General features: G+C 51.4%; 1 protein-coding gene across 2 annotated transcripts in view; it reads left to right on the top strand.

The window, feature by feature from the left end:
- LOC116947710 (prospero homeobox protein 1-like) overlaps positions 1-23,773 on the top strand; it is a 60,411-nt gene that overhangs the window by 28,792 nt on the left and 7,846 nt on the right. For both annotated transcript variants that reach the window (XM_076071037.1, XM_032963728.2), the window contains exons 3-4: positions 5,123-5,230; positions 12,335-12,529. In XM_076071037.1, coding sequence (XP_075927152.1) covers positions 5,123-5,230; positions 12,335-12,529 — 303 coding nt within the window. The remainder of the gene's footprint in view (positions 1-5,122; positions 5,231-12,334; positions 12,530-23,773) is intronic.

Below are 23,773 nucleotides of genomic sequence, written 5' to 3'. Positions count from 1 at the left end.
GCCTTCACGGTCGGCGAAAATTGACATATTTCCTCCTTTATGTTCCCATTTTTCATCAGTGCAAATTCACTTCTCTTGGCCTTGAAAGCTCAACAGCGATAGTTTTTTCCACCACCCCCATCCAACCTGCTGCCTGCACCCCCCCCTCCCACATCTCTCTCCGTGTTCGCTCTCTCCTCTCGTTGTGCCGTCTTTGCCGCTGCTCAACAATGACCCGATGGGCGAACGAGCGAGCGAGGGCGAACGAGCGAGCGAGGGCGAACGAGCGAGCGAGTGCGAGCGAGCGAGCGCGACCGTGAGTTCTTTTTTGCCGAGCGTGAGAGTCGCCCATTTATTTCGCACCCCCCCCCCCCCCCCTACAACCCACGGTGGCGCGCAACGCATCGCAATAATTCTTCCGACCTGGTTCGAGAGGCGATCTCAGTTACCGCCGCCGCCAGATATTAAATTTTCGCCGACCATTCTTACGGTTTCCAAAGGGCGGAGGGAAAAATAACTGCAGTAAGTAATTAAATTTAATAACGTTTAAAATGTAAAAAAAACTAATTCGTGTTGGTTGAACACAACGGCCACGCTGACCCATCTCAGCAGTCAAGGACATATATATATCGCTGTAAAAACAAATATTTGTTTGAAATGAAATTTTATTCCACCAATGGATAATAAGGAATTTAAATAACATTAATAAAAATGTGCCAGTTGTTACACGAGTGAGATGGATAGTTGCCACATACGTGCACAATAGTTTGTATGAAATATTTAATGCTTCATTATAGTCGACGCCAGATCTCGCGCGCAGGTTCCATATGGATTGTAGCTTCGCAAGATCTCTTGCGGCTTGGGGAAACCTTCATCCAGCAGTGGATTGATCATGACTGTTGACGATGATGATGTTACCAATAAAGACGCGAGCAGATGTTTCCGCATCGCCGCGCGTCGAACTGCCTACGGCGCAGAATCAGAATCCGATGAGCTATGAAGCTCTCCAGTTGGGGCGGGTCAGAAAGTTACTGCTGCTACAACAACAGATAATACCAAAACGGCAAAGTGTAGGAAAGCTAAGCAAGTCACGAAGTATAATATAGATAAAAGTACAACGTGCATAAGTACATCAACAGTAAGTGGCAGAGAAGACAAATGTGTGATCACAAATCTCAACAACACATTTAAGCCCCACTGAGTGTGCAGTGCCTGAATCTTCAAGTCTGACTGCAATTGATGTTTAAAATCAGTGTTTAAGCACAACATTTACCTACTCTGGCACACTCCCATGTCAAACTATATCGCATTTGCGTTTTTCATTATTTTCCTGCCACCAGAGGCAGACGGACTTGCCCCTGCCATAGGATTGCGGAATTTCCATCTCTGGCTCAGAGCTGCTATCGGTAAATACATCACCACCTCAAATTCCATGGAGCTGGGAACCCATTTCGGCTTGCGGTTTTTTTTGCATTTTGTGCCACTTTTGAATTCCCTCCCGTCGTCTCTCTCTCCCCCCAAGTTTTTTTGCAGCCCTTGCTCAAATCGATAAACGTCTTGACACCTTCAATAGTGCCGTTTGTTGCTGACCTCTTGGAATTTTGAACCATTGGGCCAGTGGTTAAATAGAGAGGGGAAAAAAAAACACATATCCGGTTTAATTTTGACATCGACATTTGAGGTGCGTTTCGCGATGGCGTCAATTGGCAAGTTGGGCGATCTCGTGTCGTCACTCCGGCTCTGATCGTCATCGCCCTCCTTTCTCACCGACTGTCCAACTCCTCCTCCGCACTACCATTGGCATCGTCCTCTACTAGCCCTGTAAATGGGAGGAGGGTGGTGTGGGGAGGGACGATGACGATACAACCAGCATTAAAAATGCTCCAAACATTTAACGTGAAACAGAATGAGTAATGCCAAGATCCGCTTTTGTCCCGTCGGGCACTCTGCTCTACAGCTCTCACGGCCTGTGTGTGTGTGTGTGCGTACGAGGAAGAAAGGCTGATTAAACATGACCGACGGTGTTAAATTCTTAACTAAGACTTTAAAAGGGGGGGGGGGTTGAACCTTCACCAGGGGGGGGAGGGGGGGGGGCGGTGGTGAGGGGGGGTTAGGGGGTGCCCAATCCCGCTTCAGCCCCCTTTCAGCCCTGTCTTCGCTTTACGGGAACTCTCCTCCACCCACGCCCACCATCGTCTTCTCTCCCACACTTCAGATGTCCTCCGTCCACGCCCAGTCCATCTGAAATCCCCGCGACAAGTCCGTGCACATCGGCAATTACTACGGGGAGCACCGCGCCCGCAGATGTGGCTCTTTGGGTGGCAGGTAAAAGTAACCGTGGTGGCGTTGCCGCCGCGGTCACGGTGGCGCGCCGCTTTGCGCGCCACCGTGACCGCGGTGGGCCCGAGTTCGATTCCCGGTCACGTCGAGCGTCTGTGACGTGTGCAGCTTCCCTGGCTTGTGCGGATTTTTCTTTGTTTAGGGTGGTTCCCGTTTGTTGGCTCGGCACGATGCCTGACGTTTCCGCTGCACGTTCTGGGAGCATCTTCAGGGACCCCCACCGGAAGAGGGCCCCCCCCCCCCCCCCCCCCCAGCACAACGGAGCGAAAGCTATCGTCGGGCCATAAGCGTCAAGAACAAAAACCCCGGCGCAGCGCGGCGCAGCGCGAGATATCCGAACCGCTCCCGGGTGCACGCTATCGCCTCCCGCCAACCGGCACCGACCGGTGTGGCGAAGTACGGTCAACCGTGCCCCGCATGACCACCCCGGCATGGAGAGGAGCGAGCTTCGCCGCAAAAAAAACGTTTGGTTTACTCGCACGGGCGAAGGTTCCAGTTGCAGCTCGCGTTAAAATACATCGGTGGTGGACTATTTACAACTGAACAATAATAACGGCAGTGGCCTTAAACTTTCAAACTGTTATTTTTTTTCTCATCTTCGCGCTCTCTTTTCGTTCGCGCCGGAGTTCGCACGAATTACACTTTCAGAGGTGGCATTATAGAATGCTAAAAGCATTTAAAAGCAAATAACTGGGATTGCGAGTGCATTGTCCTTCAATGGCATTTTCCGAAATGTAACGTTGTCTCCGACCCAAGGCGATGCAAAGTCTGCATGAGAGCGCGTCCTTGAAAATTACCCATGTTGCCGTGCGCATCTTGTGTGTGCGTGCATGTGCGCGTGCACGCGCACATGCACGCACACGTTTTTTTACCTTAACAGATGCAGGCAGAGAAATGTAAATGGGTCACCAGCTGGGCAGGCCGAGAGCACGAGACATTTAATCATAGCCTGTTGGATAGCCACCTGTCCGTCGACCGCCGTCGTCTTGGCGTTGCGATTCCCCGTTCGAGCGCTGGGGGCTGGTTCGTTTCGCCGCGTCTCCCCCCCCCCCCCCCAGCCCACGTGCGCCGTGGTATAATGCAGTTAGAGGCCGGGGGTCTGCGCCTTAATCCCTGGGGCCTGCGCGTGGAGCGGAGTCGCTCGCTGAGGTCGGGAGTTTTGCAGGTGACTTGAACCGGGGGTGGGTGGGGGGTGGTTTGTCTTCGAGCGTTGATCTCTGCGACCTCTGCGACCTCTGCGTACTCGTATCCCGTACTCCCTGCTGCCTCCTGCGCCTCGTCCTTATCCGCATTGTCCCCATCATTCATCAACGGTGGTGAGATGTTAACTACCTTGCCTGATATGCAGGAGGTCGTGGGTTCAATCCTAAACCTGATGCCTGCTGTATGTTCTCCCCGTGGTCCCCGTGGATTTTTCTCCAGGTCCTCCGGTTTTTCCCTCCACGTTTAGAAACGTGCGTTTCAAATATTTGACTGCTACACAGCTTGCTTCAGAAAAAGAGCAATATGTCTCCGTAGGCTTTACCTGGTAAAATAAAAAGTTTTTTTAAAGTTTCAGCTTTAATCATCGGCCATCGTCAAGCTGCTGCTGGATGAAGTGCCGTCACAATCACATCTCACGATCCCGCGCTGTAATAATTCACCCTGCACACGTGAAACCTCTGTTTTTATTGAATATCTGGTTGCAATATTTTTTTGTTATAGTCGTAGACAGTCAGCTTTGTTGTAGCCCTTCCGGAACATCATTAGAATGTACATGAGTCACTAATGGATGAAGTGTGTCGTCATGTATATTTGTATGTTGTAAAATCGCCACTGTGCAATGAGTGTACGTCATCATAAATGCATGCATATGTAATGTACACATGCACATTCTGGATGAACGAAATCTATTGGCCACAACAGCCACAAGGCAATACTTGTCATTCACGATGTTGGTGCCGATCCCGTGAATGTGAGTGTGTGTGTGCAGTGGGGAGCGGTAGTGTAGCGGTTAGCGTGCTGCGCTACGAACCCAGAGACCTGAGTTCAATTCCCGCTCACAGCCAACACCAGTGAAGATTATCTGAACCGAGTATGGGCCTCCTCTAGGTCGACTCAGCCTCAATTGAGTACCTGGTGTGGTGTGTAAACATCGCTACCAGGGAGACAAAGGCGGACGGGCGTGGTGCTGGCCACCCACCTCCTCCTTGTTTGCCGTGCCGGCCTTCATAGGTGCTAACAGCACTTGCTCCAACAGTCTGTTTTGGCTATACGGGGATCTTTGTCTTTGTTTGCAGGTTATAGCTCAATAGGGTAGCAGTTAGCGCATTGTGCTTTCAACCCAATAACCCGAATTCAATTCCTGCTCATGGCCAACATCAATGAAGAATATCTGAACCGGTCTTGGACCGCCGCTAGGTCAACTCAGCCTTAAACGGGTACCCGGTGTGTAAATGAGTACCGGCTCGGTGCGTCGACTGCAACCAGCACCCCCACCCTCTCGTGCGTCGCGCGAGAACTTCGTAGGCGCTCGCTAACAGCACTTGCCCTGACATTCTACGCAGCCTACAAGGGGGACGTTTGTCTGCGTGCGTGCGTGCGAGGCGAGCGAGCGCGAGCGAGGTGCAGTGAATCGACAGTGTTGACCTTCGCCGCCGACCTTGTAGCCACGCGCACGCACCGTGGGTTAATGTCGTCGTCGCCCCCTCCCCCACCGCCCCCCCCCCCCTTTATCCGAGACAAAAGGGGCTCAATCGCATTTCGTGAGCTCTCGCGGTCTGCTGTCGTTTTGAGATCTTTGTCCTTGACTCTGGGGGACCACCTCCAGGAGGGCCTCACTCCGAGCCACCTGAAGAAGGCCAAGCTCATGTTCTTCTACTCGCGCTACCCCAGCTCCAACATGCTCAAGATCTACTTCTCCGACGTCAAGGTGAGGGCTCGCAGTGACACGCGTGGGTGGCGGGTAGGCGGGCACGGGCTGGGTTGGGGTGGAGGGGCACCCCCTCAAGATGGACCCACTCTCGGTGGCATTCATCTCATTAAGACGCTCACAATAGGACCTCTCCATAGTTTAGAAGATTTTAATTTATAGAGATCAAACAGTCTTTTTTTTTTTAGTTGACTACATTTTGGCGTAGCTGAGAATTAGTTGAATCATCAGCTTTAAGTGGACAGAGAGAGAGAGAGAGAAAAAAATCTGGCGCTTCATGTTGCTCTGCTGGGCGAACGCAACTCTAATTTGATGGTGCTCTCACGGGACCCTTCCAGAATGTGTTTGTTTGGATAAAATGTTATCGCTTAAAGAATGTTATTACCACTCCGCGACTCTGCAGGGACGATCGCTAGCGCGCGTGGCCCCCTTGCTCGCTGCGGAGACGCACACTCAGCCGTATTGTGCGGGTCCGCAAATTCAAAAAACATGCTGCCGTAATTGGCCAATTTGTTTTATAGGGGTTTTTTTTTTTTTGCCAGAGCGAGAGCTTTCATTTTGCAATACTTAACATCTTTGCAAGATTTGGCACCGGTAGGGGGGGGGGGGGTGGTGGCGGCGTTCACGAAGGTTTTTGGCAGGACACCACGCTGCCCAAACGCGATGGCGACTTTCGTTTCTCCGACTTTTCTCACACGGACTCTTTGTTGACGGCACTTTGTCGCACACGCGTGCACGTGGCACAAAACGGAAAGCAGCTTCCACCTTCGAATTCGTGCAACTTGGCAGCTCACCCAGCGAGCATGCAGCCCGCGATCGGCACGCTGGGTCGTGGTTCGAGCTCCCGTACATCATCGTCTCCAGGGTCGGCAAAAAATTTGCATCACTTTGTGAGGAAAGTCACCAGGTGCAGGGGGAGGGGGGGTGGGTTGCCCAGTGGAGAGAGACTCTCCCCATGGGATTGTGGAATTCCCACCACTTGCTCAGGTGTGTAAATGGGATGTTGAGCACCAATGCCTCCAATGCTCATGATGTCACTTCGACTTTTTTTTTAAATCATTCTGCGATTGAAACTACGATGCGAAAAGCGTGTGTAGCATTACGTGGTGGCTGTTGCTGCTGCTGCTGGTGGTGCATTGGCAGTGGTGCACAAGCACAGTTGAACAACAACAACAACAAACTCGGCAAACACTCGTCAATCTCGCCGCGTTGGCCTTAAACGTACAGTGGCCGACGGCGGCTCTTCTTCATAGCACGGGGGATTATGTTTCAGCTTTTGTTTTTGTTCAGGCCATGGTTGGTGGTATTTTCCTGCGCGGCCGTTTCGTAGCCGTGGCCACCGCACGTGGCCGGGACCGGTGTCGCGTGGTGTCGCTGGAACTCCGGCAGGAGTGGGATGCTGTTGACACGCCGTCGCAACTGGCCGTCTTTATGCGCAAAGAGCGGAATCTGAGCGCGCGAGCCCGTGCCCTCGGAAGAAAAAAATATATATCTGGCTGAGTGCAGCAATTTTGCGCAATAAAGATGCAAGTGATTTGAGAAGGCAGCTGCCTTGACGGTGGCCGGGCTGTCCCCCACCCTCTCCGACCCCCAACCTCCCTCCCCCTCCCTCCCTTGCCATGCCCCCCCCCCATCACCCTCCGCCCCCTTCCCCCTCCCTTGCTATGCCCCCCCCCTAACCCCCCACCGCCGTGCCCCTCTCACCCCTCTCGCCGCACCCTTCTCAAACACTCGATCCCTTTCAATTAGAGCCGCGAATAAAACCAGACTCATTTCTCACCACGGCCAAAAGCGACAGCGTGATCTGTAATTATTTACAGATTTTGCCCCCCCCCGCCCTTCCTCCCCCCCCCATTTCACCCTCTAACGCTGTAACACAGAAGGACCCTGTGAAGTGAAATGGATTATTTTTCATGTTTAAAGCAACTGAAAAAAGCCAGTAAGTTCACCAGCAAACTGCCTGGTTAGTAGGAATACATTTAGGATTAAAACATCTCGGGAGCTTGGATTTTGAAGGACAGTCTCAGATCTCTGTTTGGTTTTCGTATATCCGGATCATCTTCACGATGTAATAACATACTGCCATGTGCCTTCGTCCTCATGAAAGTCACATCATCTGATACCATGTGACATCACCTGTGGCAGGCACAGCAGTGCTTGAGTGACCTGTACCTATGCACGTTGAACTTCTTTCGTGCCATACGTAGACGGCCGTGCCGATCGGAGGTGCGGTGGGAAGGATTTCGCGTTTTTAGAGATCGCAGGTCGGAAATAACAGAAATCTTTTGGCTTGCCCGAAATTTCCTAGCTATGCCGGTTCATCCGAAATTCAGGAACACATCCCGAGGATTTGAGTGAGCGAGCGAGCGGGCGGGCGAGCGAGCGAAGGAGGGAGGGGATGGGGGGGGTGAGCAAGAGAGCAAATAGACAAAACGACTCGAGTGCTCACTGTCGTTTCGCCCACGGACTGACAGGCCGCACACAGTGACACAGCGAGAGACGCCCGGCCATCGGTCTGTGGAATTAAGATGTCAGTGTGATTGTTTAGTGTGCTCTTTCGATAGGCCCGCGCTGAATATGTATCTTGGGGAAGGTATAGAGAAAAAAAAAATGAAAATGAGGAAGGCGAGAGAATGGGAGACAGGGAGAGAGAGAGAGAGATGGGGCAGTCGTGCAGGAGGTGGATTACGGAGGTGGGGGTGGCGGTGGTGGTGGTAGAGGCGGGAGGGGGGGGGGGTCCCTAGGGGGGGACCCACCGCTTCTGTTCGGCTCAACAAAAGCGGGCTGCTTGAAAGAGTGCTCGTTTTGCTGTCATATCAGTGCCAGGCACGCATCTTTAAAAAAAAAAAAACCACGGGCACCAGATTTGTTTGGAGTGCTTAACAAGGGCATCGCTATTAAGGCATTTTACCAGGATGTGCGTTGCCTTTTGAAAAGGAGAATGATGAATACACAAAAGGCTTAGTGCAGCACATTCTACTGCGCCTGTTCGTTTAGATCACAGAATTACGCCGGTTTTCAGGGGGAGCGGAAAAAAAAAAGCCCCTTTGATTGACAACACACTGGCAGGATTTCATTTTGAAGCAGAGTCGAGTTTTCTCTTTTTCCAAATTAGGCCACACTGAATGAACCGTGTATATAAATGCCAATTTCATCCAAGAGATGATTTGGAATATAATGATTTACTTTTGACAAACATTTGAAACTTTTTATTTTTTTCGCCCGGCGCACGCGTTTTTAGCGAAAGTGGTGGATCTACGCAACGGCACTGTACGTGGAACCCCGACCGTTTCACTCGCACTCCCCCCTGGCTTGCTCCCTCGCCCTCCTCCTCCTCCTCACCCCACCACCTCCCTCTTACGAAAATCAAGGGGGGGGCGGGGGGGGCAGCAGCGAAACAGTGAACAGACGGAGCAAATGCAGACAAGTTGGAATGAAACTGGATACACGTGCTCGGTCAAAGCCACTCTCAGTCCCGGCTCTTAATCAGATCCGTGCGGGCATCTGGCGGTGGCGAAATCGGACAAACAAGACGCGAGCGCGCTGGGTTAAGTGCATGTTTGAACCCCCACGCGCAGTCGAAGCAATTTCTGGTGACGGACGTCCACTTCTCCTTTTAATTAGCCGCGGCAGAAGCTCACGAGCGGCACAACAAAACAGCAATTACAACGCAGATGCGGGGTTTGGGCCAAGCCGCTGCTGCCCCACCCCCCACCACCACCCACTCTATCCCCACCCCCCACCCCCCCCACCCCCTTGATTGCACTTCTTGCCACTGCCATTTCCATCCATTACCCTCTGGCCAATGCATTTTGACGCATTAAAACTCCTTAGAATGCCTGCACAAAGGGACTCAAGTACCAGCTCTGTCATTACGCCCCATTAGCTTGCGTTGGTCTCAGCTGGCAGCGGCGATGACACTCAGCTGCGAATAATTTTTCATAACATGGACGTTTTCCTGGAGATAAGTGATAAGCGGGGGGGGGGGGGGGTGAAGGAGCATGGTAATGGCACAGACAATGCAAATCGCCTCCGAGACGGAGTATTTAGTGTTCACTGCAAGGGGCTAGAAATAATAAATACATGTGGGGGGGGGGGGTGGGAATGGGGGGCGGGGGGGGGCGGTGAGTGGGGAAGGGAATACGTAAATGAAAAGCACAACAAAAAACTTTATTTCGCAAATGTGGTCATTGGCAGGGTTCCATGCGGTAATGAGCGCTTTAAAATCATGCGCTATGAAATTGCCGTGTTTTAAATCAAAGTAAAAAAACAGACCCAGAGCAAAACAAACTAATATATTATGTAAATATTGCTTATCCGGAGGAAAGTATTCATCAAGATGCGCTTTGGCTCCAGAGTCCTTAACAACCACCTTACGTCGCCGCAACCTTCAGTCATTGTCGTCGCGGTCGCGTCGCTCGCGGCTCGTGTGCCTCGCGACTCTCGTGCCACACACGGCGCCGTCGCCCTGTGGTTGCCCCACCTCGTGGCGCACCGAGCACAGCCTGCTGGTGGCGCACGGCACCGTCGAGCCTCCGGCTCTTCTACCGCCAAGGCTGCTGCCGCCAACGTCACCGCTGGCGCCGCCGGCGCCACCAAACGCCGCCGTGAATGCTTCCACCAACACCGTGACTGCTGCCACCATCGCTGCTGCCACCAACATCAGCCATCACTGCTGCCACACCCCCAAGACCACCATGACTACCGCCAACACCAAATGCCACGATCACTGCTGCCCCGATCAACACCACCGCCCCTAACAACACCATTGCTGCTGCCACGACCGCCAACACCAACAATGCCACCTCCATGATTACCACCACCGCCACTGCCACCACGATGATCACCACCACTGCCAACAAGCAAAAGCCAACACCACGGTCACCAACACCAGCACCGCTACCACCTGCCGAAAACACCCCCACCACCTCTGCCACCGCTAACACCGCTGCGGTGACCCCCCTGGGCCTCCTCTCTCTCTCTCTCTCTCCGCGCACCGTGCCGAGGGATGCCGGGGGTCCTCCGGCGCTCCTCGCCGGGAGGTCCTCGCCATTAGTGTCTGAGCCCACCTCGGGCGTCCACCAGCGCCGGTGTTAAGCCTCAAATACACCGGGCCTCCCGGGAGCCGTTCTCCGCAGATAAAATAGGAGACTCATTTATAGCCGCGCAGATTAGATAAATGGAAAGCGGTTATAAATCGGGCGCGGAGGCACAGCTGGCACATGTAGTGCCGGCGTGCGTGCGCGAGGAAGACTCGCTGGTGGTGGTGTACGGGTGGGGGGGGGGGGGGGGGCGTCTTGCGAGTCGAGACTCGGAGTGCGTAAAATACGAGCGATGTGAAAGATGCGCCGCTAACTCGGTGACGGGCCTGGCGTAATAACCGTGGTCGAGGGGTGGCACTCGATGTTTGTTCGTTCGTCCGTCCGTCTGGTCGTATTTCCAGGTAGCTGGGCGCTGCGCGATTGTTGTCGCGAGACGATACTGATCCGCAAGAAACGTTTAGCGGTGTGAAAGAAATATTATTTTTGCATGCGTGTGCATATGCGCATACTGTATATAAAAGTGCGCGTAGGTTTTTTGCCCCGTTTTTGTCTGGGCGCAATTAAATTTCGCATCGTTTTGGTTCCTGCCTGGGAATAGTTGGGGGCTTATCTGGTGACATCAGCCAGCCGATGCTGCTGCTGATGCCGATTTTACTGGGCCTGTACCAATTCACGTCGTCCGCCGCACGATGAATTGTGGTGGGTCAGGGGGTACCGCCTCCGCTTCCGAATCGACTCTTTGTAGCGTTTGACCCGACTAACCGATGGGGTGAGACCAGTGGCGTTAAACTGTAGCCGAATCTGAAATCGCGATCTTTGCATGGTCTCGTTTGACGCAGACCTTGCATGGACGCGATCATTCTTTGATTTATATTTGGCCGACAAGATTGTAACCAATTCCGTTGTTGTTGTGGATGCTTTATAAAAAAATTTGTCGCAATCAATGAACCTATGAATCACTTCTGTCCCTTCGACTCCGACTCTCTGACCAACCCAAGCTTCAAAACCGGTCCCGAGCTTGCTTGTATTGAACTGCTGCCGATAACATTCACTCCCAGAAGGCTGTGCAGCGCGAAGGGTTGCGCGATAAATTTATTAAAACTTATATTTTTTTCTATTCTGTGGCCGCGCAAATGCGGAAAAGAGGAGGCGTCGTTTTAACACCGCTACGGCAAACTAAAATTCTCCACAACGACGCTTGACAATGAATCGGCGCCGAGCGTCGTGTTTGGAAGAAGAGGAGCGTGGGGAAGAGAGAGAGAGAGGGGCGAGCGCGGAACAATGGTGGCTCGGCCACCCGCGTTCAGCCGCGCTCCGTGCGTCGGGCAGCGCTGGCGGGGAGGGGACGTGGAGGACGGGGGCGAGCGTCCCCTGCCCGCGCCCGGTCCCTGCGCTGTCTGGTGGGCATTTACCAGATGCCAGATGGGATGGCCCCTGGGGATTAGGGCTGGCAGGAATTAGTGCCGGCCTGGGTGGCACAAAGGCAAACCGTCGCCCTCCTGCACCTGACCTCAATCCGCTCTCCCGCACGGCATGCCCACATCACGCAGAGAATGGCACGGCGGCGACAACTGATTGGGGGCAAAGAGGGAGAAAAAGAATGTAATGCGTAAACAAAGCTACCGCGCACACGACGTGTTTTATTCCTCGCCGTTGGTTTATTTTTTTGAAAGAGATATATATATATGATGGTGGTTGTGGTGATGATAGCAGCGGCCTTGTCGTGTTGTGACAGGTTGCGTTATTAATTGATGCCACGCGACAAATGCGTGTCGTATTTTTCTCTTTCCGCTGCCTTTGAGGGCCTCACGCGAGAGAACACACCATCATAATAATAACGACGATACGCCGACGCGTCTGCAGTTGTGTTCTATTTGCCAAACGTCCGCGTTAATGAACATGTAATTATCTTTGTGGGTTTTTTTCTCTTTTACAAACGAACACGTCCAATTTAGCGCGCGTCCCGGGAGCTGAAGGTTTTTTTATTATTATTATTTCACGGTAAAAAAAAAAATTGCTGTCGTTATCGCCGCCTTCCCCCCCCTCTCCCCCGCGCCCGCAGTTCAACAGGTGTATCACGTCGCAGCTCATCAAGTGGTTCAGCAACTTCCGCGAGTTCTACTACATCCAGGTGGAGAAGTTCGCGCGACAGGCGATCACGGAGGGCGTGACCAACGTCGACGAGCTGAGGGTGACGCGTGACTGCGAGCTCTTCCGGGCGCTCAACGTCCACTACAACAAGGCCAACGACTTCGAGGTGCGTGCGTGCGTGCCCGTGACGCTCCTCCAGCGGACAACCCACGGGCCCGCCTCCCCCCAACCCCCTCTCGGCTTGCTCAGATCTCTCTCCCACTCTCTCTATCTCTCACACTCTCACTACCGCCCTCCTTAAATAAAGGTCGCACATTTCTCTCTATTTCTTACCTTTTATTTTTCTCATCGTCCCCCCCACCCTCCCCTCCCCCCCGGTTCCCTCCCGGCATCGCGTCACGAGACTAGACGATCCGATTGTAACTCTCGCAGAGCAGTGCAAGTCATTAGTGTTGAGAGAATGGTCCGTGGAAGCAGATACCACAGAGCCACCGCTGTGAGAGTTTCCTGCAAGTGACCTGAGCCCCCGTGCTCCGTGCTGAAGGCTCGGCCTCTTATTTAGATTTTTATAAGCTAAGGGTTTTCTTGGGTTGGCCGCATCGTTGCCCCCTTTCAGTTTGTGTACCTGCCCCCCTTTTAAACAAGGCTCTGCTATTGGGTTGCCTCTGTGCCAGAACCTTCCCACCCGCGTCTGCCACTGCAGTTCACGTTCATCACGTGACACTAAACGGTCAATTATTAACATTTCAATTCTCAGATGCGGACATTTTTGTGCCTACATGTTTGCTGAACGTCATCTCGCTTCCACTTGAGAACCCAGTTTAATCGCGGGCAGCTGAAGCCTGACTTCGAAAGCCAGTGATCTGAGCGATGCCAGCTCAGCGCTCCGGCCGTCTCCCTTCCGGTTTCTATCGGACCCCTTAAGCCGGCTCGTTATTTCATTCATTCATACGTTTCGTTCTGTTTTGTTCGCACGCACGCGCGCGCGCGCGCACGCTCGCTCGCCTTGCAGCCGTCTAAATACAGCAGAAGGCCACTTGGCTCTGTGGCGAGGCAACTCGGCCTGTTCACGGCATCCAAATAATGATTTTAATCTAAAAGAATGCGGCTGTAGCATCACCTTTTTTATGAGTGCCAAGGGGTTGAGACACCCCTACCCTGGCTGATTGTCGTTCATTGATGGAGGAGGGTGGGTGGTGTGGGGGCGGGTGGCTTGGCTTTAGGACTGGATTTAAAAGCAATGTCGCTTTCAAACAAAAAAGTGTGGGGGGGTGGTGGGGGGGGGGGAGGAAGAAACATAAGCCAAGGAGAATCGAATTATTAGAGAAGCGTTCCACGCGCCGGAAAGCAAGGGCGCGCGTACGTGCGCCTGCAGCTCCCGCACGAGCCCTCGGTCGCTCTCTCACCGGCGGTGTGCAAGAGACGCCTCGCTCGGCGCCGCGATCCCCCGCGTGGACGCACGACGCCGAGAAGGGTGTCTTGTTCCGATTGGCACCGAGTTATTCCGACCGGCACGGGACACTCGGGTCGAAGGCAGCGGGAGAGGGACGCGTGGCCGCCCTCTCTCTCTGTGTGTGTGTGTGCGCGCGTTTGGAGCCACGCGTCCGTGGCTTCCGCGGTTCGTGCGACGGCGCGGGGTGCGTGCCCGCTAAAATCAATGCTACTGGTGGGTGGTGTGTTTCCCACAGGGGTTGACGGCCCAACAACAACAGTAAAACTATTTAGTACGTTTGCGAGGACGGACATAACGGCCGTTGACGAATTATTTAACGGTCTTGCCGCGCTGCTCGAGTTTGGTTTATGCTTTTCTGTTAAGCACAAGTTTCTGTTATACATAACCTCGTGTGGTATTGAAGGTGTTGCAGCGCGGGGAGCGGGGGGGGGGGTTAACGGGCATTGCCTAAAGATTATGATTTATTTAGAAAATGAATGAATTAATAAAATTGGCCATTGAGGTCCTGAGACGTGGAAACCGTTAAGTGACATTTGCATGCACGCGTGCGTGCATGCGTCCGTGCATGCGTCCACGCGTGCGTGCGTGCACACGTGTGCGTGTGTGCGTGCACACGTGTGCGTGTGCATTTAGACCGTGTGCATGCCCGGCGCTTGGTACTGCCAGAGTTTGATCGTCTGGAACGTCAAAACCCCCTCTTACTGTATTCTCTCCTCCGTAATCCTTAACGGAACGTCCTGTAAATTTAACTTTGTACGGCATAATCCGTACCAGCATAAAATCCATAAGTCAACTTTCTAGCTGTTGTATTTATTTATATATTTAGTTCCTCCCTCCCCCCCCCCCAGCAGATATTCCACGGATTATAATGCAGAAGCTAAATCATGGAAGATTTTTTTTCCCCCCATGGCATCGCCGCTAGGGTCTGCTTGGCTGGATTCACAGCCCCGCGGAGTGCACCCGGTTCCAGCTGATGACCTGGAGGATTTTCTCTCCCTCTTCTCCCCCCCTCCATCTCTCGCTGCCCTACCCTCCTGCCTTTAGCCCAAAGCACACAACTAGCACATCAAATCACATCTAATCCCTTCCCATCCTAATTCCCTTTCTTAATCAGTAGTGAGTGTCCTTAATTTCACCACAGACGCGCGTGACTGGGATGTTATGGCATGCAGTGGGACGACCGGTGCGCGATTCTAAGCTCGGTGGAGTTGGAGCCGTGCGTGTGTGTCCGTGTGTCCATCCGTGCGTCCCTGTCTGTCCTTCCGTGAGCGCGTGTGTATGTATTTCCGTTGCTCGACGGAGCGCCGGGCGGTCCCAGTGGCGTGGCATGACGTGGCGTAGCGCGGTTGGCATGTGCCAACCCGATAACTACGCCACTGCACTGCCCACCACCATCGAAGTGGCGTAGGGTGGTTGGCATGGGCCCTGAGAACAAGGAATTAAATATTGGTGCCCCTTCCCCATAACATCTAATCTCCTGCCCGGTGCCAAGGCCCCCACCGACCCAGTGTCCCCCAGTTGCAGTCGCACCGCCTGCACACTCGATTTGTGCACCACTGGGCAGCGCACACCTCCGTTGGCAGTCCACGGCCAGCGGTGGAAGTTCCACATTCTGGCTGCAGGAGCCAGTTGTTTTACTCATCGGACAGAATCCTGGATTGCTGCCCGCAAAGTGGTACTCATTTGATCGACCACAGAGAGAGATCGTGTTGGTGGTGAGCTAATTCGACCCGTGACCGGGATTAGAACTCGCGACCTTTCCGAACGCGACAGCCAGGTGCTCGGCGCACGCTGCTGCCGCCACCCCGTATGAACACAACGGCGCGAACACAAAAGAATAATAGCGAACCACAGAGAAACCGAAATCAAGAAACCGCGCGGCACCTGAAGTGGTCTTCGCATGCAAGCACTTTAATGTTCGTACATCGCGCGCGCGTGACAAATATACGTCCGCGAGCGGCTCGAAAGGCTCCGGGAACGGCCACTCCGTTCGGAGAGACCCGCGCGGACCCTCCCAGCTTTTAGCCGTCCCATGACGCTTGGCACGAAGGCTTTCGTCGGCACCCTCCCTGCAAAAAGGGACCCATTTCATCCGAGTGACACTTTGGAGCCCAAGCCGGTTCTTTGAAGATGCGGATGTTTTTTTTTTAGCCCTTTGAAGGCAAAAGGACTCTGCTATCGTTGCCTGCGCGGTGTCTCTCGCCGGTGTGACCTTGGTGTTTGTGGCAAATTGTTCGCGACAGTGAAGCGAAGTGCCTTTTTCCCCATTCTCACTGTCATATCTCCTTCCCCTTAAATAGCCTTGATAATAGAACGCGGGGGTGGAGGAGAGAGAAAAAATATTTTTAATGTTTTTTTTACATTCACTCATGCAGACCAGCCTTCTGCCACTGGTGTCCTTCAATCCTGACTCACCCGCATGTGCTGGTCAATAATTACCTTGGAGAGGGGGCGGAGGGTCGGGGGGAGGGGTGGAGGATTGGGGGGGGGACAAAAAACAACAACACGGGAAAAGTTTTGACAAACGGCAAGGAATAAAGCCAGGACCCATATCAAACGGAGAGGGTCCTTGCCTGTAAACATCTGGCAGCGCACCAGCATTGGTTCCAGCAAGCTTGACTGCCGATGAGACACTGAATGTCGAAACTGGCCCAGAGTTTTGGCTGTATGAAATCCAATACTGTTGAAGTGATACGCACCCCCATAAGGATGTGCGCCCGAAGGGCGGCGGTAAATAAATTGTTTAACGTGCAGCAGACAGATATGAGGAGGAGGCGAATGATCCACTTATTTATCACCATCAGCCATTTTCCTTCCACTGTTGGATGAACGTCTCCCACCCCCCCCCCCCCACGCCGTGGCTATCCCTTCATGGTCCTGCGACGCCACCGGCCATCTCTCACCCTGCACGCGAAACCAAATGTCACCACCAACCCCGCCTCTCGCAACGCGTTCTCCCGCACGTTCCAATCGTTCGTCGCGTTCTGTGCCCATCAAACGTGTCCCCCCTCCCCCCTGCACCCCCGTCGTCAGACCCAACGTGGCCGGTGGGATCGGTCCGTCGCATCCCCTTGATCTCCTCTCCAAGTGCCGGTTTTTTTTTTCATGGACCAGATCCCCCCCCAAAGGCTGCGTAATTAGTCACTGCTCAGATTATAGTGAGGGCGTTTCGAAGTCCCCCCACCCCTCCCCCAACGGACCCCGCGCTCCCTTTGCATTCGAGCCATTGTTTATTATTCCCCTCTCTCAGCTCCCGGCGCTCCCACCGCAGAGCTGCCCGCGATGGTGATTGTGTACAACAACAACAACAAAAGAACCCAAACTACGAATAATAACCGGAAGCGTCGTTACGCTTTTTTTAAAGCAGTGGCAGTAATTCCGTCCCCAACCGCTGTCCCCCGCCGCCCCCCACCTCTGTCTCAAGTTTCAAGTTTTCAAGTTTCATTTATTAGGTATAGCCCCGTGAGCCATGCGGCTCTTAAGTCGGCCGCAGCCGCAACAAACAAAATTTGAACACAGAACATCTCGAAGCGACAACGCGTAACAGAAACATCCTGGAATAAGCCAGCAAATATTCCACGCAAAAAAAAAACCGTATTAAAACGCTGCGTGCAAAAATCAATGTGGTGCAAGCCAACAACATCATAAGACAATTTATATTAACCTTATGTTTTCGAATCACCAAAATAAAGCTATAAAACAATGTAACAACAGTAATCATAGGAAGTGTAATTTTTTTTAATTTAACAATAAACGATATACATAACACGTACGACAAAAAAACTTCAGCCATAGCTGGCAGCACGACACTCCCAGTGTATGATGTGTGAGTGAGTCAGTAGCAGCGTGAGTGAGTGTATGATGTGCGAGTCAGCGTATGATGAGCGAGTCAGTGCATGATGTGTGAGTGAGTCAGTGTATGATGTGTGAGTGAGTCAGTGCATGACGTGTGAGTGAGTCAGTGCATGACGTGTGAGTGAGTCAGTGCATGGTGTGAGTCAGTGCATGACGTGTGAGTCAGTGCATTACGTGTGAGTGAGTCAGTGCATGGTGTGAGTCAGTGCATGGTGTGAGTGAGTCAGTGCATGGTGTGAGTCAGTGTATGATGTGTGAGTGAGTCAGTGCATGGTGTGAGTGAGTCAGTGTATGACGTGTGAGTGAGTCAGTGTCGGCTCCCTCTGTCTACAAGAGAACCACACAGAAGATACGGAGGCGACGCTAGTGGCCCTTCTTATTTTGGCCACGTGCGTTTCTGTGTTGTTATTTTTTCTTTGAACCTCAAAACCCCCCTGAATCACGATGCCCCCCCCCCCCCCCGATTAAAGCCCATTGAGCTAAGAAGCACTTTTTATTTTCAAGCGCGACTTCAGAACGTGTCAATTTGCCAATGCAGCAGTCCCTCGGTTAACGTTTTTAATCCGTTCCACGAAAGCGACCATCTCGCCGAAATAACTGTAATAAAAATTCGCTTATAAGTTGAAAAATACTTTTAAAAAATGACTGAGTCTGCAAAAGACAGCTGTTTATACTGCCAAAACAGAAAACGCAATGTAAACAAAGCCAGTCGAGCTATAAACGCTCATAAATGAGCGTCGCTGATTGGCTGAGGGCATGGCTCAGCCCCACTTACGAGCCCTCGGATTGGCCGATAATTGGCACCCGCGTGCATGACGTAAACATACCGTTAACCAACATTTTAACATTAATCGAAATCATGGGGTCCTATGGGAGGCAAAATGTTAACCAAAAAATCGATGACCAATGTCACTGTTAAAGTAGCCCTCTACTCGTTGCGACGACCCCATCGTAAGTCAAAAATATCGTAAGTCGAAGATGGCCTAGCCTCCCCAGGAGTCTTAAAGAATGGTGATAATTTAGCAAAACAGAGCAATTTACAGTACCGAACTGTGTAAACTATATACTGTATGTATTTATTAATTACAATACTGTATTGCACAGTAAAATGTAAAGTAAAAAAAACAAGGTAAATTCTTAGCCTACCAATTAGAACTGCAATTTAATATGAAGTTTTTTCAGGAAACAATCCTATTTGCTATATATATAAAACTTTTAACATGCATTGAACGTATGTATCGTATCGTGGTAACCCTAAAATGAAATCGCTAAAGCTACGTACCATACATGCATTGAACGTATTGTAACGTATCATATTTTGCACATCTATGAGGCGAGAGATGTGTACATCCCGGCAGCGTCCCAACGTACAGTATCGTACTTCGTACGCTACTGCGTTTGCCTGCCGCGCGAGATTTTAAATATTTAACAATTTTGTCGTATCGCTATCGCCATCGTTGGATCGAAATATCGTAAGTCGGACCATCGTAACTCGGGGACTATCTGTACTTTACAGCAATCTCTCGTAATTCACGAACTCGCTATCCGCCAATCGCATCTGGAACTACGTCTGCGTAGGAGCAGTAACGACATCGCATCAGCATCATCGTTGCCGCATCCTTCGATTGTGCAGCATTATCATCGTAATGTAAGGTTAGTTCGTATCCACGGCAAATTTCCCAAACGGCGATTTTGTTTCTGCCAAATCCCGCAACCGGCGTTTGTTGCGCCTCTGATTAGCCATCGTTGGCTATGCACGGTGCCAAAGACGTTTAACATAAACTATAATTTCATACTTTAATAAAATTAATTTATTTACTTCGTATTTAGTATAACCATTTTCGTGTTATGATCATGTTCTCGTATTTAATAGCTTTCGTAGGCCAAAATCATTATCCGCAAAATTTGCTATGCATGAGCATTTCCGGAACATATCCCTCGCAAATAATGAGGGAATCCTGCAACAGAAATTATAATAATAACAATGAATCTGTGAACGTTGGCTCGCTGTATTTTCCCTCTGCTTCTGACCTCCACTGTGTAGGGTAGGGCGTAATGACGCTTCAATTAATTTGATCAATGATTTGCAATAGATTCTCGGGTTAGGCCGTGTTACAATAGAGACGAGCATTGTTGTGGTAACTCTCCACCACCCAACGTAGCCGAGAAACGCGACACTGTCGCGCGTGCAAGCGTTTAACGATTGACAGTTATACGTGTGATTCTTGATGCCTTGGGATGTGTGCGGCGAGCAACGTCTGTATGAATCGATGCTTCTCGATTTGTTTACTCCGAATGGTTGCAGTACAGAACCGTGAGAGATGGCGACGACTTGGGGAGACCTTCATCCAGCAGTGGATTGATAATATGCTTATGATAATAACGATGCTACTTGAATGCAATGAGTCGCGCGATTCCTCCAACAGCTTGACGCCGCTGTTTTTCAACCAGTGTTACGGAAGGAATTGATTATTGCATTGGCTCTTAAAATACATTCTTAACTTGTATAGCATCGTCTAAATGTGACCGCATCTCAAGCGACTGTGCAGAGACAGAGGCATTGGGCAGAGGAGGAACGTCCTGAGCCTCGACTTGAACAGAGGCAGTGAGTTGACAGCACGGATGGCAGGGGGGGGGGGAGTCCCAGGCCATGGGGGGCAGTGGAGGAGAATGAGTGAGTCTTGATTTGAAGCTTTCGTAACTGCAGGAATCCATACTCTCCAGTCCTTTCGGTCAAGTCACGTAGATAGAAAAAAGTAATAAAAGAAACACGACGTTTCGGTCGCAACACAAGCGTCCGTCATCAGGTTGATGACGGACTTCCCACTGAGCGAAGGTGGAGTGGGGGGGGGGGGCTTTGATGGGAAGCCTTGGTTGCGGGAGCGGTGAGTCGAGTGAGAGGTAGGAGAGTAAGTGGAGGGGAGCAGAGTGAGAGGGGGGAGGTCGTAGGCCGGTGCAAGTCGATGGGTGATCTTGAAGGCGGCTGAGCGTGCGATCTTCAAAGCCATCGAGGGGCTGGATTTTGGAGCCGGTGGAGCGGCCGCGGTCACGTCGTCACGTGGTCTCGTTCACGGGTGCCGCGTGAGAAGTCGTGACCGTGAATCGCGACACTTCATCAACTCGCCGGGACGGAGAGGTCAGGGTGGAAGAGGGACCTGTTGGGGGGGGGGGGGTAGAGCATCATTCCACCCTGGGATGTTTCGGGAGAAGAGGAGGGGGGAGAGAGAGAGAGAGAGACCACCACAATCTCCACACGAGTTGAGCGCTTGCCCTTTGTTGTTGACACCGCTTGACCGTGGCAGCATTGCGTGGCGCAAATTATGTCGCCAGTTTTTACCCACAATGCTCCCTTTGCAGCAACAGCATCTGTTAATCCTCTGAACACGTGGTTATTCTCAGCCTTGTTTTGGCTCAAGGTGTGACCCCCCACCCCTTGTTGAATTTGGTTGCAACCCAGTGTAAGTACCCCCCCCCCTTGCCCCTGAGCCAAACGTGGTTCCCGAGAAATAAATGTATGAATTAATGGGCGTAAGTATTTTAACCAATTATTGTCCATTTCGCGAGTTATCCTAACGAGTTAAGTGACTGCAAGCGAATGAAACAAAGTCAACGGGGACGCTCTTCGCGCGTGACGTAATTTGTTTGCGCTTTACGGGTTGCCCTCGGAAACCGCGTTGTTTACATTGTTTACGTTGTTTACCATCAATGGGTTTAAATTTTGATTTAAAGCTTTCGTGACTGCAGGGATTCATATCCTTGGTTCTTTCGGTAAAGTCACGTAGAAGGGACTTTACCGAAAGAACCAAGAATATCAATGGGTTTGTCAAGGTCTTTTCTTTTATCGTTCTCGGTTACCGTATTGATTTAAAATTAAAAATCCGGACTTATTTTATATTGGCAGATTCGTGCATGATCATTCGCCAATGGCTCTCACGTATGATGTAATGTCACACGTGTAAAATCACCTCAAGTACCCCCAGGGGTACCCACCCCGATGTGATAACCGCTGCTGTAAACTAAATAATTAAGCAGACAATACACATCCTTCATATATCCGTCCTGCCACATAAAAAAATAAGAGAGTCTTGTTTACACAACCGATTGGTCACACACGGCCTTCTGGGATTGTATAGTTTCGGTTCAACACATACCTACCCCCCTGTATCAGTTTCGGCATTCGGTTTCTCGTCAGCAGAGTGTCAGGCTTGCGCGAACCAACGCTGATGATCTGCCAGATGTTTGTATTTGGCTGCTATAAATTTCCACGTGATTAGCCACTTCGTTGGGCTATTCACTTGTGGCCAGGTCGCTTCTGAAAAAGAGCCATACAGCTCAAAAATGGGCCTCACCTGGTAAAATACAAAAAAAATGTGTTTATATGTCTGTTGAACTTTTTTTTCGAACGTCGCCAACGATGCTAATCGGAGGTGCGGGGGAAGGACAACAAACTAATCACAAAAAGCAGGTCTAAAGAAATGAGTTTTCAATCTCGATTCAAAAGTGCATAGCTCCAGTGGCTTCCGAATATCGGAATGGAGAGCGTTCCAAAAAGGTACGTGAAAGCACGCGATGCAGTGACCCTCTTTATTTGATGGTTACAGGCAAGGGCGCTTACCCCGTAGTAAGTCACCAGTGCGAGTTTGACGCAAAACCCTGCAATCGATAACACGATATTCCTGTAAACAAGTCTCTCTCCGTTGAACACGTAGGCTTTCGCGACCAATATCATCCATAATAGAGGTTTTTTTTTTGGGTTAGATCGCGTAAATATATTAATGTGTCGTTAAACCCGCCACCACCCGCCACAGACAATTTGTAAGGTTCGTCACGTGAACAGAATATGCCAATTCGTTACTAGTACAGCACACTAGTACACTAGTAGAGAGCTTGTGGCTCTCCAACACACACCGGTGTGCTGTACTAGTTAAGAATTTGCATGGTCAGTTTACGTGACAACCCTTACGAATTGGCTGTGTCAGGTGGTGGCGGGTTTAACGACACATTTATATATTTACGCGATATAACCCTCCAAAAAAACCTGTAAGTCTCTCTCCCTTCTTCAACGTCTCCCTCTGCCTCCTGCACCCCCCCCCCGCAGTGCAGTTCAACCTCCCCACCAACCTCTGCCCTGTTCCCCTCTCTCCATGGAGCTCCTCTCCCTCTCTTTTCCCCACTCGGGGTGGAAGCACCCCAGATCACAGGCCAACCCCGCCACACTGGCCAGAATTCGTCGTAAGACAGTCATTTTTCAATTATCTTTTTTTTTATTTCACCGGGTAAAGCCCACTGAGCTATGTAGCTCTTTTTCAGAGGCGACCTGGCTGTCACAAATGACAGCTCAACGAAGTGGCTCATCGTCGCGTGGAAATTTACAGCAGCCAAATTCATCTAAACGCGTGATGCTGATTGTGAATGTGAAGGGGAAGAGGAGGCGGCGATAAAATCTACGCGAACACGGGGATGGAGACACCTGCAAACTCCATTATATGAAAGGGCTTCGTCAGGGTCGGGATCGAACTCGCGACCTCCTGCATACCAGGCGAGGGAGTTAACATCTCGCCACCGCGGCACCCATTTGGCGATCTAGCACTCGCCGATTCACTCCTGCGGTCACTCGCTCGCACGGCGGTCCATCACCTGCTTGTTACTCTTCTATCGCTACTACCGCGGTTGCTCTTCCTGTGAACTTTACTCCTTGATTCCTAAACCCATGTTGAGGGCTTGGTCTACCGGACACGGACTGTTTTTTTTTTGTATCATCTACAGGGAACTAGAGGGCAGACAGTCCTGGAAACGGGGTCACGTGACACTCACGTGACACTCGCCTACATGTATGTTCAACTTCTTTCGCACCGTACGTAGCCAACCGTGCTAATCAGTCGTCACTTACCTTAATATAGATGTTTACCGCTTGCATCATGCTCACCACTAACCAGTCGTCAAATGGTTAGTGGTGGGCATTATGCAACCAGTCGTCAACTTGTTAGTGGTGAGCATTGCCAAATAGTGAAAATGCGTGTCACAGTCAATATGCGTGTCACAGTGAACATGTTCCACAGTGAACACATCTATAGTGAACAAACGTGTTCCGCAGTGAAAACA

Source organism: Petromyzon marinus, chromosome 31, assembly GCF_048934315.1.
Source record: "Petromyzon marinus isolate PM22_M1 ecotype Great Lakes invasive population chromosome 31, UKy_Petmar_22M1.pri1.0, whole genome shotgun sequence".
Classification (NCBI taxonomy): Eukaryota; Metazoa; Chordata; class Hyperoartia; order Petromyzontiformes; family Petromyzontidae; genus Petromyzon; species Petromyzon marinus.
The sequence above is the reverse complement of the archived record's forward strand: the minus strand, read 5'-3'. Positions and strand labels throughout refer to the sequence as shown.